The sequence below is a fragment of the Salvelinus namaycush genome, chromosome 13 (genome assembly GCF_016432855.1).
Source record: "Salvelinus namaycush isolate Seneca chromosome 13, SaNama_1.0, whole genome shotgun sequence".
Lineage (NCBI taxonomy): Eukaryota > Metazoa > Chordata > Actinopteri > Salmoniformes > Salmonidae > Salvelinus > Salvelinus namaycush.
In genome coordinates, this window is record NC_052319.1 from 22,197,516 (window position 1) to 22,214,880 (window position 17,365).

The following is a 17,365-nucleotide window of genomic DNA, read 5'->3' on the forward strand; positions in this document are numbered from 1 at the left end:
GGCACATCAATGCGAGCTGTGGCAAGAAGGTTTGCTGTGTCTGTCAGCGTAGTGTCCAGAGCATGGAGGCGCTACCAGGAGACAGGCCAGTACATCAGGAGACGTGGAGGAGGCCGTAGGAGGGCAACAACCCAGCAGCAGGACCGCTACCTCCACCTTTGTGCAAGGAGGAGCAGGAGGAGCACTGCCAGAGCCCTGCAAAATGACCTCCAGCAGGCCACAAATGTGCATGTGTCTGCTCAAACGGTCAGAAACAGACTCCATGAGGGTGGTATGAGGGCCCGACGTCCACAGGTGGGGGTTGTGCTTACAGCCCAACACCGTGCAGGACGTTTGGCATTTGCCAGAGAACACCAAGATTGGCAAATTCGCCACTGGCGCCCTGTGCTCTTCACAGATGAAAGCAGGTTCACACTGAGCACATGTGACAGACGTGACAGAGTCTGGAGACGCCGTGGAGAACGTTCTGCTGCCTGCAACATCCTCCAGCATGACCGGTTTGGCGGTGGGTCAGTCATGGTGTGGGGTGGCATTTCTTTGGGGGGCCGCACAGCCCTCCATGTGCTCGCCAGAGGTAGCCTGACTGCCATTAGGTACCGAGATGAGATCCTCAGACCCCTTGTGAGACCATATGCTGGTGCGGTTGGCCCTGGGTTCCTCCTAATGCAAGACAATGCTAGACCTCATGTGGCTGGAGTGTGTCAGCAGTTCCTGCAAGAGGAAGGCATTGATGCTATGGACTGGCCCGCCCGTTCCCCAGACCTGAATCCAATTGAGCACATCTGGGACATCATGTCTCGCCCCATCCACCAACGCTACGTTGCACCACAGACTGTCCAGGAGTTGGCGGATGCTTTAGTCCAGGTCTGGGAGGAGATCCCTCAGGAGACCATCCGCCACCTCATCAGGAGCATGCCCAGGCGTTGTAGGGAGGTCATACAGGCACGTGGAGGCCACACACACTACTGAGCCTCATTTTGACTTGTTTTAAGGACATTACATCAAAGTTGGATCAGCCTGTAGTGTGGTTTTCCACTTTAATTTTGAGTGTGACTCCAAATCCAGACCTCCATGGGTTGATGAATTTGATTTCCATTGATAATTTTTGTGTGATTTTGTTGTCAGCACATTCAACTATGTAAAGAAAAAAGTATTTAATAAGAATATTTCATTCATTCAGATCTAGGATGTGTTATTTTAGTGTTCCCTTTATTTTTTTGAGCAGTGTATATACTGTATTCTATACTATCTATTGCATCTTAGCCTATGCGGCTCTGTCATTGCTCATCCATCTATTTATATATTCTTATTCCATTCCTTTACTTAGATTTGTGTGTATTAGGCATTTGTTGTTGACTTGTTAGATATTGCTGCACTGTCAGAACTAGAAGCACAAGCATTTCTCTACACTCGCAATACCATCTGCTAACCATGTGTATGTGACCAATAACATTTTATTTTATTTGTCCTGTTGAAAAACAAATGATAGTCCCACTAAGTGCATACCAGACGGGATGGCGTATTGCTGCAGAATGCTGTGGTAGCCATGCTGGTTAAGTGTGCCTTGAATTCTAAATAAATTACTGACAGTGTCACCAGTAAAGCACCATAACACCTCCTCCTCCATGCTTCACGGTGGGAACCACACATGCAGAGATAATCCGTTCACTTACTCTGCATCTCACAGACACGGCAGTTAGAACCAAAAATCTCAAATTTTTCATCAGACCAAAGGACAGATTTCCACCGGTCTAATGTCCATTGCTCGTGTTTCTTGGCCCAAGCAAGTCTCTTCTTCTTATTGGTGTCCTTTAGTAGTGGTTTCTTTGCAGCAATTTGACATGAAGGCCTGATTCACGCAGTCTCCTCTGAACAGTTGATGTTGAGATGTGTCTGTTACTTGAACTCTGGGAAGCATTTATTTGGGCTGCAATTTCTGAGGCTGGTAACTCTAATGAACTTATCCTCTGCAGCAGAGGTAACTCTGGGTCTTCCTTTCCTGTGGCGGTCCTCATGAGAGCCAGTTTCATCATAGCGCTTGATGGTTTTTGCGACTGCACTTGAAGAAACTTTCAAAATACTTGAAAATTTCCGCATTGACTGATGTTCATGTCTTAAAGTAATGATGGACTTTCTCTTTTCTTATTTCAGCTGTTTTTGCCATAATATGGACATGGTCTTTTACCAAATAGGGCTATCTTCTGTATACCACCTCTACCTTGTCACAACGCATTAAGAAGGAAAGAAATTCCACAAATGAACTTTTAAGTTATTTGAAATGCATTCCAGGTGACTACCTCATGAAGCTGGTTGAGAGAATGCCAAGAGTGTGCAAAGTTGTCATCAAGGGTACTTTGAGGAATCTCAAATATAACATATATTTTGATTTGTTTAACACTTTTTGGGTTACTACATGATTCCATGTGTTATTTCATAGTTTTGATGTCTTCACTATTATTCTACAATGTAGAAATTAGTAAAAATAAAGAAAACCCCTTGAATGAGTAGGTGTGTCCAAACTTTTGTCTGGTACTGTATGTTTTTTTTAAAGGCAGTAAATGAGGCTGAATGAACTGTTTCGCTGCCAGACAAGGCTCTGCTGATAGCCAGGTGTATTGTTGTGTTGTGTTGTGTAGAGGCTATGCTGGCATGCATCCCAATTATAATTTTTTGGTTTGCCCCACCAAGATTTACACTGTTGAAACGGCCGGCTTCCTGGGCTTTTCACGCAGGACAGTGTCTAGGGTTTACCGAGAATTGTGCAACAAACAAAATCATCCAGTCAATGGCAGTCCTGTGGGTGAAAACAGCTCGTTGATGAGAGGTCGAGGGGGAATGGCAAGAATTGTGCAAGCTAACAGGCGGGCCACAAACAGGCAAATAACGGTGCAGTACAACAGTGGTGTGCAAAATGGCATCTCGGAACGCACAACTGGTCGGTTCTTGTCACATATGGCTATTTCAACAGATTACCTCACCGGGTTCTACTTCTATCAGCTAAAAACAAGAAGAAGCGCTCCAGTGGTCACAGTTGCGTTATTGCGTTATGCTGATGGCAGAGTCAGGATTTGGCGTAAGCAGCATGACTCCATGACCCCATCCTGCCTAGTGCCACGGTACAGGCTGGTGGTGTAATGGTGTGGGGAATGTTTTCCTGGCACGTTAAGTCCCTTGATACCAACTGAGCAATGGTTCGATGCCCCGAAGAATTCAGGATGTTCTGGAGCCAAAGGGGGGTCTGATCCAGTACTAGATGGGTGTACCTAATAAACTGACTGTATACAGGTGTACATCTAAACAACCATCCAAATATAATAAGGTTATAGAAAGGCACATTGGATGCCACATAAAACAGGCATTTCCAACAATAAATGTGACATTTTAGTGGTTTATTTGAATGTAAAAAAACAGCATAGTGTTTGACATGATAGAAAGCCAAGACAACCGAAGGTTTGCCTCTGACTAAAAATGCACTGATGCCATTTCTCTTCTCCTCACCACTCCTTTATCTAAGGAACACCTCATGAGGTTCATCCCATCTCCAAGTATATGGAGAGGAAGGGAGCCATGCCCCACTGCCCCCCTAACAGACTGTCTGTCTGTCCCATCACCTGAAATGTACCCCTCTCAAAGTCAAGTTTGAGAACGAATGTGAAAGGTAAATGGAATTCAATGGCACTGTATTTTCCTTGCTTATTTTCAAAGGCCCAGCAGCTAAAGTACAATCTCAACCTCCTATAAAACCTTATAACACAACCAATGACACACAATAACAGTAAAGAAAAAGTCACAAGAGCAAAAAATGGCACCATTTTGAGGAGTGTAGAGGGACTGAAGAAGGTAGGAAGGAGTGTTTCAGTTAGAAATGATTAAAGACCAGAGGATAAGACATCTAATGGGGATGCTCTAGTAAAACAGGTGTGCGACCCAGATAACATACTATTGCCTTCATAGTGCACTACTTTTGACCATGGTGTGTAACCCAAAAAGCATACTATTGCCTACATAGTGCACTACTTGTGATCGGAGCCCTGGTCAAAATTAGTGCACTAAATAGGGAATAGGGTGCAATTTGGGACACAACCAGGAATAAAAACATACAGCAGGTCAAAGGTAAAAATGAAAACATATCCACATGGACTCCCACAAAGCTGGTCTTTACTTTATTTAACATAAGGATCATGTCATCAGTAAATTATAGCCTATAGAATAAAGGCCTCATTGGAGAACATTGGACATTCATTGGGTCATACTATCTGATTGAACCAGGGTTGGTGGGATGGGGTGGGGGACAGTAGCAGTGTAGTTCAAAAAGGCTTCTTAGAGCACCAAAACTATATCTATCTATGGTATGGACTGACTGCAGGGTGTTAATAAGGTAAAAGAAAATGGCCTTGCCACAAGTGCAGGCAACTGCTTGATATCTCCCACCCCTTGCGAATGAGCATGATTGTAATATGTCTCTGTCAGCTATGTACATTCGAATACACTTGGTGTTTATTTATAGATGTCTCTCTCTAATATATTAATGTACAAAATATAGAATCTAAAATATCTGATAGAGTTTGGTGTTTTGGAGTCAAAATACAAAACGTTGAAAATACAAAAAAGCTTTTCATTGACATCCTCGGCTGAAAGTGTTTTCAGCATGTGTCTGTGTGGGAGGGGGTCTGTGTGGGAGGGGGTCTGTGTGGGAGGGGGTCTGTGTGTTATGTATGTGTGTGTACAGTGGCAAGAAAAAGTATGTAAACCCTTTAGAATTATATGGATTTCTGCATAAATTGGTCATAAAATGTTATCTGATCTTCATCTAAGTCACAAGAATAGACAAACAGTCTGCTTAAACTAATAACCCACAAACAATTATAATTTTTCATGTCTTTATTGAACACACCGTGTAAACATTCACAGTGCAGGTTGAAAAAAATGTAATAACTGGTTGACCCTACTTTGGCAGCAATAACCTCAACCAAATGTTTTCTGTAGTTGCGGATCAGACCTGCACCACGGTCAGGAGGAATTCTGGACCATTCCTCTTTACAAAACGGTTTCAGTTCCACAATATTCTTGGGATGTCTGGTGTGAACCGCTCTCTTGAGGTCATGCCACAGCATCTCAATCAGGTTGAGGTCATGACTGACTGGAACACTCCAGAAGGCATTTTTTCTTCTGTTCAAGCCATTCTGTTGTTGATTTACTTCTGTATTTTGGGTTGTTGTCCTGTTGCATCACCTAACTTCTGTTTAGCTTCAATTGTCGGACTGATAGCCTTACATTCTCCTGCAAAATGTCTTGATAAACTTGGGAATTCATTTTTACGTTGATGATAGCAAGCTGTCCAGGCCCTGAGGCAGCAAAGCAGCCCCAAACCATGATGCTCCCTCCACCATACTTTATATTTAGGATGAGGTTTTGATGTTGGTGTGCTGTGCCTTTTTTTTCACACATAGTGTTGTGTGTTCCTTCCTTACAAACAACGCAACTTTAGTTTCATCTGTCCACAGAATATTTTGCCAGTAGCGCTGTGGAACATCCAGATGTTCTTTTGCGAACTTCAGACGTGCAGCAATGTTTTTTTGGACAGTGGCTTCTTCCGTGGTGTCCTCCCATGAACACCATTCTTGTTTAGTTTTTTACGTATCGTGGACTCGTCAACAGAGATGTTAGCATCTTCCAGAGATTTCTGTAAGTCTTTAGCTGACACTCAAGAATTCTTCTTAACCTCATTGAGCATTCTGCGCTGTGCTTTTGCAGTCCTCTTTGCAGGACGGCCACTCCTAGGGAAAGTAGCAACAGTGCTGAAATTTCTCCATTTATAGACAATTTGTCTTACCGTGGACTGACTTTTAGAGATACTTTTGTAACCCTTTCAAGCTTTATGCAAGGCAACAATTCTTAGTCTTAGGTCTTCTGAGATCTCTTTTGTTCGAGGCATGATTCACACCAGGCAATGCTTCTATTGAATAGCAAACAAACATTTTGTGAGTGTTTTTTATGGGGTAGAGCAGCTCTAACTAAAATCTCCAATCTCGTCTCATTGATTCGACTCCTGACTCCAATTAGCTTTTGGAGAAGTCATTAGCCTAGGGGTTCACATACTTTTTCCAACCTAAACTGTGAATGTTTAAATTATATATTCAATATAGACAAGAAAAATGCAATAATTTGTGTGTTATTAGTTTAAGCACACTGTGTTTGTCTATTATTGTCACATAGATGAAGATCAGATCAAATTGAATGACCAATTTATGCAGAAATCCAGGTAATTCCAAAGGGTTCACATACTTTTTCTTGCCACTGTATGTGTGTGTGTGTGTGTGTGTTTCTGCGTGTGTGTGTCTGTTGCACGTTTGTGTGTGTGTGTGTTTGCGCCTGTGTGTAAAGTAGACTGTGGAAGAGTTCTGTAAACTCACACGGAGAGGAGCAGAGCAGTCTCACTCTGGTCGTTCAAGTACCCTGCCAGGTTAACGGCCCACCTAGGACCCCTACTGGTGATTAAACACACTGCTCCTTCCTCTCTGACCAACTCTAGTAAAGGGTTTGACAGTGTTGCTGTACTGGCTGGCGATGGCCATGTTAGTGTGTAGTATACCCATTGTTTGGAGAATTGCAATATCTGTACCAGTTAACAGTACAACAGTGTACAAACACAACATACATGGACTGTATGGACAAAAACAGTTTGTTTTCACATATATATATATATATATATATAGATAAAACAGTGTGTGTTTTACGTGTATATATGGTTTTCAGTGTCTTCATGCAGGGTTTGTTTGGATCGACTTGGATCCTTCAGCAGAATGTCTATGACAACACAGGTAGTGTAGCGATTTCCTCAGAGAACCTTACAGAGACCTACAGTACTGTGAGATGATTGGCTGTAAGTGGTTCCTTATCTCACACTGCCTGGTGGGAATAAGACTGTGAGAGACTGCTGTCATAATGTGTCTGTCTTCTGCAGTCTGATAGGACTTCTTTGGTCTCCTCAGCGAACCCATGCCCTCTAAGCCCCTCCCTCTGTCTCTTTCCCCCAATCCGAGAGGACGCTGGGTGGGGTCTCCTTCACTCTGGGCCAATCGGAGGCTAACCTGTGCAGGTAGAGAGGGGCTAAATGTAGGAAAAGGGGTATGGGTGGGGGGCAGTCAGTTCCCCAAGCTAACACAGGTCTATGAACCTGCTCGTCAAAGGCTTGGGGGTAAGCCCCTTTTAGTCCAACAGCCCCCCCTTCTACTTCTCCTGCGCCAGTCCGTTACTGGGGCTACTTTTAAATAGATTGCGTCTGAAATGGCACCCTATTCCCTATGTAGTGCACTACTTTTGACCAGAGACCTATGGGCCCTGGTCAAAAGTAGTGCACTATACATGGAATAGTGTGCCATTTCAGACACACCCTGGGTGTTAACTGCTGGGAGGTCCTCCAGTGAGGAAGTAGGTCTGCATCTCTCCTTTACCCTTCACCTTGACCAGGCCTCGGCACTCTAGTGTGTAGTTATAGGAGTTCAGCACATTGTACAGGTCAGAGGTCACCTGGTGGGAGAAAGGAGAGAAATAAGAGAGGGAATGAAGGGTAGAAAGTAAGAAGTTGTAGTCATAAACTGACACTGAGAGGATACGTCTCCACGTATCTTGATCTTAGGCACACTGCCTCCCCTTTCACACTACCACATAATAATATAAATAAAAGTAAACTACCGTTCAAAAGTTTGGGGTCACTTAGAAAAATCCTTGTTTTCCATGAAAACATACATGAAATGAGTTGCAAAATGAATAGGAAATATAGTCAAGACATTGACAAGGTTATAATAGAAATAATAATTGTGTCCTTCAAACTTTGCTTTCCTCAAAGAATCCTCCATTTGCAGCAATTACAGCCTTGCAGACCTCTGGCTTTCTAGTTGTCAATTTGTTGAGGTAATCTGAAGAGATTTCACCCCATGTTTCCTGAAGCACCTCCCACAAGTTGGATTGGCTTGATGGGCACTTCTTACGTTCCATACGGTCAAGCTGCTCCCACAACAGCTTAATAGGGTTGAGATCCGGTGACTGTGCAGGCCACTCCATTATAGACAGAATTCCAGCTGTCTGTTTCTTCCCTAAATAGTTCTTGCATAGTTTGGAGCTGTGCTTTGGGTCATTGTATTGTTGTAGGAGGAAATTGGCTCCAATAAAGCGTCGTCCACAGGGTATGGCATGGCGTTGCAAAATGGAGTGATAGCCTTCCTTCTTCAAGATCCCTTTCACCCTCTACAAATCTCCCACTTTACCACCACCAAAGCACCCCCAGACCATCACATTGCCTCCACCATGCTTGACAGATGGCATCAAGCACTGCTCCAGTATCTTTTCTGCATCTCACAAATGCTCTTCTTTATGATCCGAACACCTCAAACTTAGATTAGTCTGTCCATAACACTTTTTTCCAATCTTCCAGTGTCTGTGCTCTTTTGCCAATCTTAATATTTTATTTTTATTGGCCAGTCTGAGATTTGGCTTTTTCTTTGCAATTCTGCTTAGAAGGCCAGCATCCCGGAGTCGCCTCTTCACTGTTGACGTTGAGACTGATGTTTTGCGGGTGCTATTTAATGAAGCTGCCAGTTGAGGACTTGTGAGACGTCTGTTTCTCATACTAGACACTCTAATGTACTTGTCCTCTTGCTTAGTTGTGCACCGGGGCCTCCCACTCCTCTTTCTATTCTGGTTAGAGCCAGTTTGCACTGTTCTGTGAAGGGAGTAGTACACTGCGTTGTATGAGATCTTCAGTTTCTTGGCAATTTCTCACATGGAATAGCCTTCATTTCTCAGAACAAGAATAGACTGACGAGTTTCAGAAGAAAGTTATTTGTTTCTGTCCATTTTGAGCCTGTAATCAAACCCACAAATGCTGATGCTCCAGATACTCAACTAGTCTAAAGGCCAGTTTTATTGCTTCTTTAATCAGGACAACAGTTTTCAGCTGTGCTAACATAACCTTTTGCAATTTTCTAATGATCAATTAGCCTTGATAAACTTGGATTAGCTAACACAACGTGTCATTGGAACACAGGAGTGATGGTTGCTAATAATGGGCCTCTGTACGCCTATGTAGATATTCCATAAAAAAATCTGCCATTTCCAGCTACAATAGTCATTTACAATTTCTGATCAATTTGATGTTATTTTAATTTACAAAAAATGTGCTTTTCTTTCAAAAACAAAGACATTTCTAAGTGACCCCAAACTTTTGAACGGTAGTATATACAGTTGAAGTCGGAAGTTTACATACACCCGTTTTTCAACCACTCCACAAATTTCTTGTTAACAAACTATAGTTTTGGCAAGTCGGTTAGGACATCTACTTTGTGCATGGCACAAGTAATTTTTCCAACAATTGTTTACATACAGATTATTTCACTTATAATTCACTGTATCACAATTCCAGTGGGTCAGAAGTCAATATACACTAAGTTGACTGTGCCTTTAAACAGCTTGGAAAATTCCAGAAAATTATGTCATGGCTTTAGAAGCTTCTGATAGGCTAATTGACAACATTTGAGTCAATTGGAGGTGTACCTGTGGATGTTTTTCAAGGCCTACCTTCAAACTCAGTGCCTCTTTGCTTGGCATCATGGGAAAATCAAAAGAAATCAGCCAAGACCAGCCAGCCAAGAAAATTGTAGACCTCCACAAGTCTGGTTAATCATTGGGAGCAATTTCCAAACGCCTGAAGGTACCACGTTCATCTGTACAAACAATAGTACGCAAGTATAAACACCATGGGACCACACAGCCGTCATACCTCTCAGGAAGGAGACGCGTTCTGTCTCCTAGAGATGAACGTACTTTGGTGCGAAAAGTGCAAATCAATCCCAGAACAACAGCAAAGGACCTTGTGAAGATGCTGGAGGAAACGGGTACAAACGTATCTATATCCACAGTAAACTGGGTCCTATATCGACATAACCTGAAAGGCCGCTCAGCAAGGAAGAAGCCACTGCTCCAAAACCGCCATAAAAAAGCCAGACTACGGTTTGCAACTGCACATGGGGACAAAGATCGTACTTTTTGGAGAAATGTCCTCTGGTCTGATGAAACAAAAATAGAACCATCGTTATGTTTGGAGGAAAAAGGGGGAGGCAAGCCGAAGAAGACCATCCCAACCGTGAAGCACGGGGGTGGCAGCATCATGTTGTGGGGGTGCTTTGCTGCAGGAGGGACTGATACACTTCACAAAATGGATGGCATCATGAGGGAGGAAAATTATGTGGATATATTGAAGCAACATCTTAAGACATCAGTCAGGAAGTTAAAGCTTGGTCGCAAATGGGTCTTCCAAATGGACAATGACCCCAAGCATACTTCCAAAGTTGTGGCAAAATGGCTTAAGGACAACCAAGTCCAGGTATTGGAGTGGCCATCACAAAGCCCTGACCTCAATCCTATAGAAAATGTGTGGGCAGAACTGAAAAAGCGTGTGCGAGCAAGGAAGCCTACAAACCTGACTCAGTTACACCAGCTCTGTCAGGAGTAATGGGCCAAAATTCACCCAACGTATTGTGGGAAGCTTGTGGAAGGCTACCCAAAATATTTGCCCCAAGTTAAACAATTTAAAGACAATACTATCAAATACTAATTGAGTGTATGTAAACTTCTGACCCACTGGGAATGTGATGAAAGAAATAAAAGCTGAAATAAATAATCCTCTCTACTATTATTCTGACATTTCACATTCTTAAAATAAAGTGGTGATCCTAACTGAACGGAATTTTTACTAGGATTAAATGTCAGGAATTGTGAAAATCAGAGTTTAAATGTATTTGGCTAAGGTGTATGTAAACTTCTGACTTCAACTGTATATATTCAAGATATACATAAGGTTAGAAAAAGCTATGCTCCCACAATTTGAGCCTTAGGTCTTCATCATAGTCAGAAAAAGGTCACAGAAGACATCAGTTTCTACCATGCTGTTTCTCTGAGTTACCTGGATCCTGTCAGGTACACCAGTGCTGTCCATGCGGCTGGCAACGTTGACGGTATTCCCCCAGATATCATACTGGGGCTTCCTGGCCCCGATCACCCCAGCCACCACTGGACCCATGTTCAGACCTGGAGCAGGTGGACAGGGATATGGTTCAGCATGTTTTTAACAATATACACAGTATGTTTAATATACATTTTTGAGGATTTCAGTGTTATGGGCCAGCAGTTTTTAACAATATACACAGTATGTTTAATATAAATTTGAGGATTTCAGTGTTATGGGCCAGCAGTTTTTAACAATATACACAGTATGTTTAATATACATTTTTGGGGTTTTCAGAGTTATGGGCCATTACTCATTATACATTTTGTGAGGCATCGCTTAAGCATACCATTATTCTCATGAATACACATCAAAATTAATAACAAGGCAACAAAATGATCTTTCCTGTAGGCAGCCTTACCTATCTTCATCTTGAAGTTATTGAAGGAGTGTTCATTGATGTACTTCATCTGATCCATGAGTCTCATGGCGTAGTCTGCTAGGGCTCTGATGTGTGAGCGGCCTTCCTTGTCGTAGGTAGAGTCGTTGAGGCCAGAGGCAGCCATGTAGGTACTGCCGATGGTCTTTATCTTCTCCAGCTGGCGGAACTGGTCCTCACTGATGATCTGGGGCAAGAGGAGGGGAATGGGGAAGTGAGTGGTGAGAGAAATAAGTTTACTAGTTGGTTTACTTGGGTTAATAGCATTGAAATTGTTAGCTCTCTTTCAACATAACAGGGTCCAAGAATAGTCACTAGTACCCATAACGGTAGTTTATATAAGGAGTAATATGACAGAAAATAGATGCACACACACACACACACACACACACACATCGTCAGCTTATCCTCATTACTCTCTCCTCCCCTGTCACCTCGTCAAAGTCTGCAATGATCTCGTTGAGCAGCCGGAGACACTCCACTCCCTCGTTGTTGGCTTCCAGCTCCACGTAGAACTCAGAGAAGTTGGAGATGGAGGCGAACATGACGGCCACACACTCACAGGACTGGTAGTAGAGCTCGTCGTTCCGACGCTCCCGCGCCAGGAAGTGGGCGGCCACGTCTTTGGGGAGGATGTTGTGGAGGAGGCGACGGTTGTAGGCCTGTAGCTCCTCCATCTCCTCTTTCTCCTCTGTGGCCTGGAGGGAGGGAGGAAGGGGAAAGAGGTATCAATGACCTTGGACATGGCCCAGACACACACACAGACACACACACACCTACCTGTAGTTTCCAGAGGAAGTCGAGTCTAGCTGTGGACTCCACCTGCTGGGCGTGTAGATACAAGGCCAGGACGAAAACAGTGATGACTACAGGAGTCATGATCTTCAGAGGGACCTTAGAGTCCATCACACAGCTGGACAGAGAGGACAGAAACCACAGATCAACTACAGAGATCAATTATAGGCATGCCACAACACTGTTTATCAATGTTATCAAACTACTTGAGGCATATGAAAAACCAGGAAGATCTATAGGATGCATTAAAGCTACAGTATATTGGATACAATCGATCTCAATTCATTTGTGTGTTTCAAATTGTTTAGTAGTGTTAAGCTACATAAATCTCACCTTGTTCCATTTATGTGCTCACTGTGAAGAGAAAACAAAGAGAGCACATTTTAGGGAGAGGGAGAAGCAGGGCGACCGAAACCTCCACTCCATCTGAAGATGGATAATGGTAGACAGCACCTGGCGCTGGACTAACCAAGTCATCCATTACATTAAGTAAACGCACCGCTAAACTCATGTGAAGTTTTAATTTAAATCTGCTGCTTGCATGTTGTGAATAACTGGCATGGTTTAGCGCAATACCATTCTATCCCCAAGCCATAAGACTGCTAAATAGCTAACACTCACAGGACTCTTCACACACACACACACACACACACACACACACAACGCCCACCAGTGGAGGCTGCGGAGGGGAGAACGGATCATAATAATGGCTGGAACGTAGCAAATGGAATGGCATCAAACAACTGGAAACCATGTGTCTGATGTATTTGATACCATTCCACTGATTCGGCTCCAGTCATTACCACAAGCTCATTCTCCCCAATTAAGGTGCCACCAGCCTCCTGTGACACCCGCACATTCATACTGACTACACACACACACTCACATACAATCATCATATACACTGCTGCTACTCTGTTTATCATATATCCTGTTGCCTAGTCACATTACCTCTATACATATCTACTCCTACCACTCCAGTATCCCTGCACATTGTAAATATGGTATTGGCACTGACCCTGTATATAGCTGAATTACTTTTGTGTTCTTTTTATTTCTATTTCTCATGTGTTTTTGTTCTCCTTTATTTTATAGCACTACTGGTATTGATGACTGCATTGTTGATAAAGAGCTTGCAAGAAAAGCATTACACTGTACTTGTGCACGTGACAATAAAACCTTACATTTGAACTGTGAGAACCTGAGCCAGCACAAATCCCTACACAACACTGTACCCTTGTGGTAAAGTTGCCTCATGATCCCACAGAAACACACTAACTTATGTCACTAGTGTTGTGAAAGAAAGGTAGATACCAGCACACTATTGAATGCTCCTGCAGTTTTATTGTGCAATGTTTCTTATCAAAGGCTTCTGCGGGAGTATTCAACAATGTCAGGGTATCGACTTTCATGGCTTGACCTTTTTTTTTTGTACCTGCAAGTTAATGGATTTTCTAAACTACTCACATAGCGTTGGCCATGACCAGCAGGTCTACGTTGTCGAACAGGCTAACCTCTGGCACCTCCATGATGAGGACGTAGAAGATCTCGATGAAGAGCATGAGTAGAAGTTTACCTATGCTGCTGACCTGCAGGAAGACTGAGCTGGCCAGCAGGCTCAACAACACACAGGAAGAGAAGTACTACAGAGGGAGAGAGGGAGGGTGCAGGGAGGAGAGGAGGGAGAGAGAAGGGGGGGGGGGCGCGAGAGGGAGACAGAGAGGGAGTGAGAGAGATGTCAAACATTTGCAAATCTTTTAGCATGCCATTGTGAAATTAATTGGCCGCTTCTGGCGCAGAGTCAGTTTAGTGAGGATGACTGCTCAAGCCCAGCTGGGCACGCACGCACACCACACAAACACACACACACCTCAGGGAAGTTGCAGTTGGGTGAGGGACTGCCACAGAAGCCGTCTAGTGATTCAAGGGTGTAGTTGAGGCTGCGTGCATGGCAGGCGTTCACACTGCTGCGACTGATGTTCAGCTCCCAGCTCAGACAAGTCCTCAGGTCTCCAGTACTGCAGGTGAACTAGGGAGCAGAGGGCAAATGGGGTTAACATGATTATGAATGAGAACTGGGCAGTGTTCAGCAGGCACAAAACATCTGAACTTGTCAAATAAGTAATACTTGTTTTTGTTTTCTGTTGCAAAAATGTTCTGCTGCGGTGGGCCCTAATGAACACAACCCACAGATGTCAAACACTCATTAATGCAGAAGCATGTAAGCTTTGCTGTCTGGGTTTTCCCCTTCAAAATATCTGTGCAACCATTTGGAGTGGAGGCTCAGTGACTTACTGTAACGGCTGTCAATGTCGTTCTCCTCCTCGGACGAGGAGGAGCATGGATCGGACCAAGATGCGGAGTAGTAGGTATTCATGTTTTAATGGCAAACCAACAAACACTACAAATTAACAAAACAACAAACGTGACTAACCTGCAACAGTCCTGTGTGGCCCAAACGCTGACACAGGAACAAACACCCACAAAACACCAGTGAAACCCTGGCTGCCTTAGTATGACTCTCAATCAGAGACAAACGATACACACCTGTCTCTGATTGAGAATCATACCAGGCCGAACACAAAAACCCAACATAGAAATAGAAAACCTAGACTGCCCACCCAAAACTCACGCCCTGACCAATAAACACATACAAAACAAGAGAAAACAGGTCAGGAACGTGACATAACCCCCCCCTTAAGGTGCGAACTCCGGGCGCACCAGCACAAAGTCTAGGGGAGGGTCTGGGTGGGCATCTGACCACGGTGGTGGCTCAGGCTCTGGGCGAGGTCCCCACCCCACCACAGTCACTCCCCGCCTCCGTATCCCCCTCCCAATGACCACCCTCCAACTAAACCCACCTAAATGAAGGGGCAGCATCGGGATAAGGGGCAGCACCGGGATAAGGGGCAGCAGCTCCGGGCTGAGGGACTCTGGCGGGTCCTGGCTGAGGGACTCTGGCGGGTCCTGGCTGAGGGACTCTGGCGGGTCCTGGCTGAGGGACTCTGGCGGGTCCTGGCTGGCGGCTGGCTCTGGCGGATCCTGGCTGGCGGCTGGCTCTGGCGGATCCTGGCTGGCGGCTGGCTCTGGCGGATCCTGGCTGGCGGCTGGCTCTGGCGGATCCTGGCTGGCGGCTGGCTCTGGCGGATCCTGGCTGGCGGCTGGCTCTGGCGGATCCTGGCTGGCGGCTGGCTCTGGCGGATCCTGGCTGGCGGCTGGCTCTGGCGGATCCTGGCTGGCGGCTGGCTCTGGCGGATCCTGGCTGGCGGCTGGCTCTGGCGGATCCTGGCTGGCGGCTGGCTCTGGCGGATCCTGGCTGGCGGCTGGCTCTGGCGGATCCTGGCTGGCGGCTGGCTCTGGCGGATCCTGGCTGGCGGCTGGCTCTGGCGGATCCTGGCTGGCGGCTGGCTCTGGCGGATCCTGGCTGGCGGCTGGCTCTGGCGGATCCTGGCTGGCGGCTGGCTCTGGCGGATCCTGGCTGGCGGCTGGCTCTGGCGGATCCTGGCTGGCGGCTGGCTCTGGCGGATCCTGGCTGGCGGCTGGCTCTGGCGGATCCTGGCTGGCGGCTGGCTCTGGCGGATCCTGGCTGGCGGCTGGCTCTGGCGGATCCTGGCTGGCGGCTGGCTCTGGCGGATCCTGGCTGGCGGCTGGCTCTGGCGGATCCTGGCTGGCGGCTGGCTCTGGCGGATCCTGGCTGGCGGCTGGCTCTGGCGGATCCTGGCTGGCGGAAGGTTCTGGCGGATCCTGGCTGGCGGAAGGCTCTGGCGGATCCTGGCTGGCGGAAGGCTCTGGCGGATCCTGGCTGGCTGGCTCCGGCAGCTCCTGACTGGCTGGCAGCTCCTGGCTGGACGGCTCTGGCTGGTCCTGGCTGGACGGCTCTGGCTGGTCCTGGCTGGACGGCTCTGGCTGGTCCTGGCTGGACGGCTCTGGCTGGTCCTGGCTGGACGGCTCTGGCTGGTCCTGGCTGGACGGCTCTGGCTGGTCCTGGCTGGACGACGGCTCTGCAGGCTCAGTCCCGACGGGCAGTTCTGGGCAGACTGGCAGACCTGTAGGGAGGAGACGGAGAGACAGCCTGGTGCGTGGTATAGGCACTGGCTGCGCTGGAGAGGAGGAAAGCTCTGACAGCGCTGGACAGGTGGGAGCAGCTGGAGAGAGAACCCGGAGAGACAGCCTGGTGCGGGGGGCTGCCACCGGTGGACTGGTACTTGGAGGTGGCACCGGGTATACCGGACCGTGAAGGAGGACACGTGCTCTTGAGCACCGAGCCTGCCCAACCCTACCAGGTTGAATGGTCCCCGTAGCCCTGCCAGTGCGGCGAGGTGGAATAGCCCGCACTGGGCTATGCAGGCGAACCGGGGACACCACCTGTAAGGCTGGTGCCATGTACGCCGGCCCGAGGAGACGTACTGGAGGCCAGATACGTTGGGCCGGCTTCATGACATCCGGCTCGATGCCCAACCTAGCCCTCCCAGTGCGGCAAGGTGGAATAGCCCGCACTGGGCTAAGCACGCGTACTGGGGACACCGTGCGCTTTACCGCATAACACGGTGTCTGACCAGTACGACGCCCTCTCACTCCACGGTAAGCCCGGGGAGTTGGCTCAGGTAACCAACCCGGCTTCGCCACACTCCCCTTTAGCCCCCCCCCAAGAAATTTTTGGGTGAGCCTCTCGGGCTTCCAGCCGCTCTGCCTTGCTTTAGCCTCCTCATACCAGCGCTCCTGGGCTGTGGCTGCCTCCTTCTCCTCCCGAGAGCGGCGATTCTCTCCCACCTTAGCCCAGGGTCCTTCTCCGTTGAATATTTGCTCCCATGTCCATTCCTCTTCTCTCCATTGCTTTTGTTCTTGCCGTCCTTCTCCAATCCGCTTGGTCCTGGTTTGGTGGGTGTTTCTGTAACGGCTGTCAATGTCGTTCTCCTCCTCGGACGAGGAGGAGCATGGATCGGACCAAGATGCGGAGTAGTAGGTATTCATGTTTTAATGGCAAACCAACAAACACTACAAATTAACAAAACAACAAACGTGACTAACCTGCAACAGTCCTGTGTGGCCCAAACGCTGACACAGGAACAAACACCCACAAAACACCAGTGAAACCCTGGCTGCCTTAGTATGACTCTCAATCAGAGACA

General features: G+C 46.6%; 1 protein-coding gene across 1 annotated transcript in view; it reads right to left on the reverse strand.

Moving 5' to 3' along the window:
- Positions 1 to 7,401: 7,401 nt before the first annotated feature.
- LOC120057913 (adenylate cyclase type 5-like) overlaps positions 7,402 to 17,365 on the reverse strand; it is a 142,763-nt gene continuing 132,799 nt past the window's right edge. Inside the window, 9 exon segments of the mRNA XM_039006386.1 lie at positions 7,402 to 7,530; positions 10,961 to 11,085; positions 11,424 to 11,628; positions 11,876 to 12,139; positions 12,222 to 12,354; positions 12,732 to 12,737; positions 13,019 to 13,026; positions 13,700 to 13,879; positions 14,107 to 14,265. Of these exon segments, the coding sequence (XP_038862314.1) occupies positions 7,402 to 7,530; positions 10,961 to 11,085; positions 11,424 to 11,628; positions 11,876 to 12,139; positions 12,222 to 12,354; positions 12,732 to 12,737; positions 13,019 to 13,026; positions 13,700 to 13,879; positions 14,107 to 14,265 (1,209 nt within the window).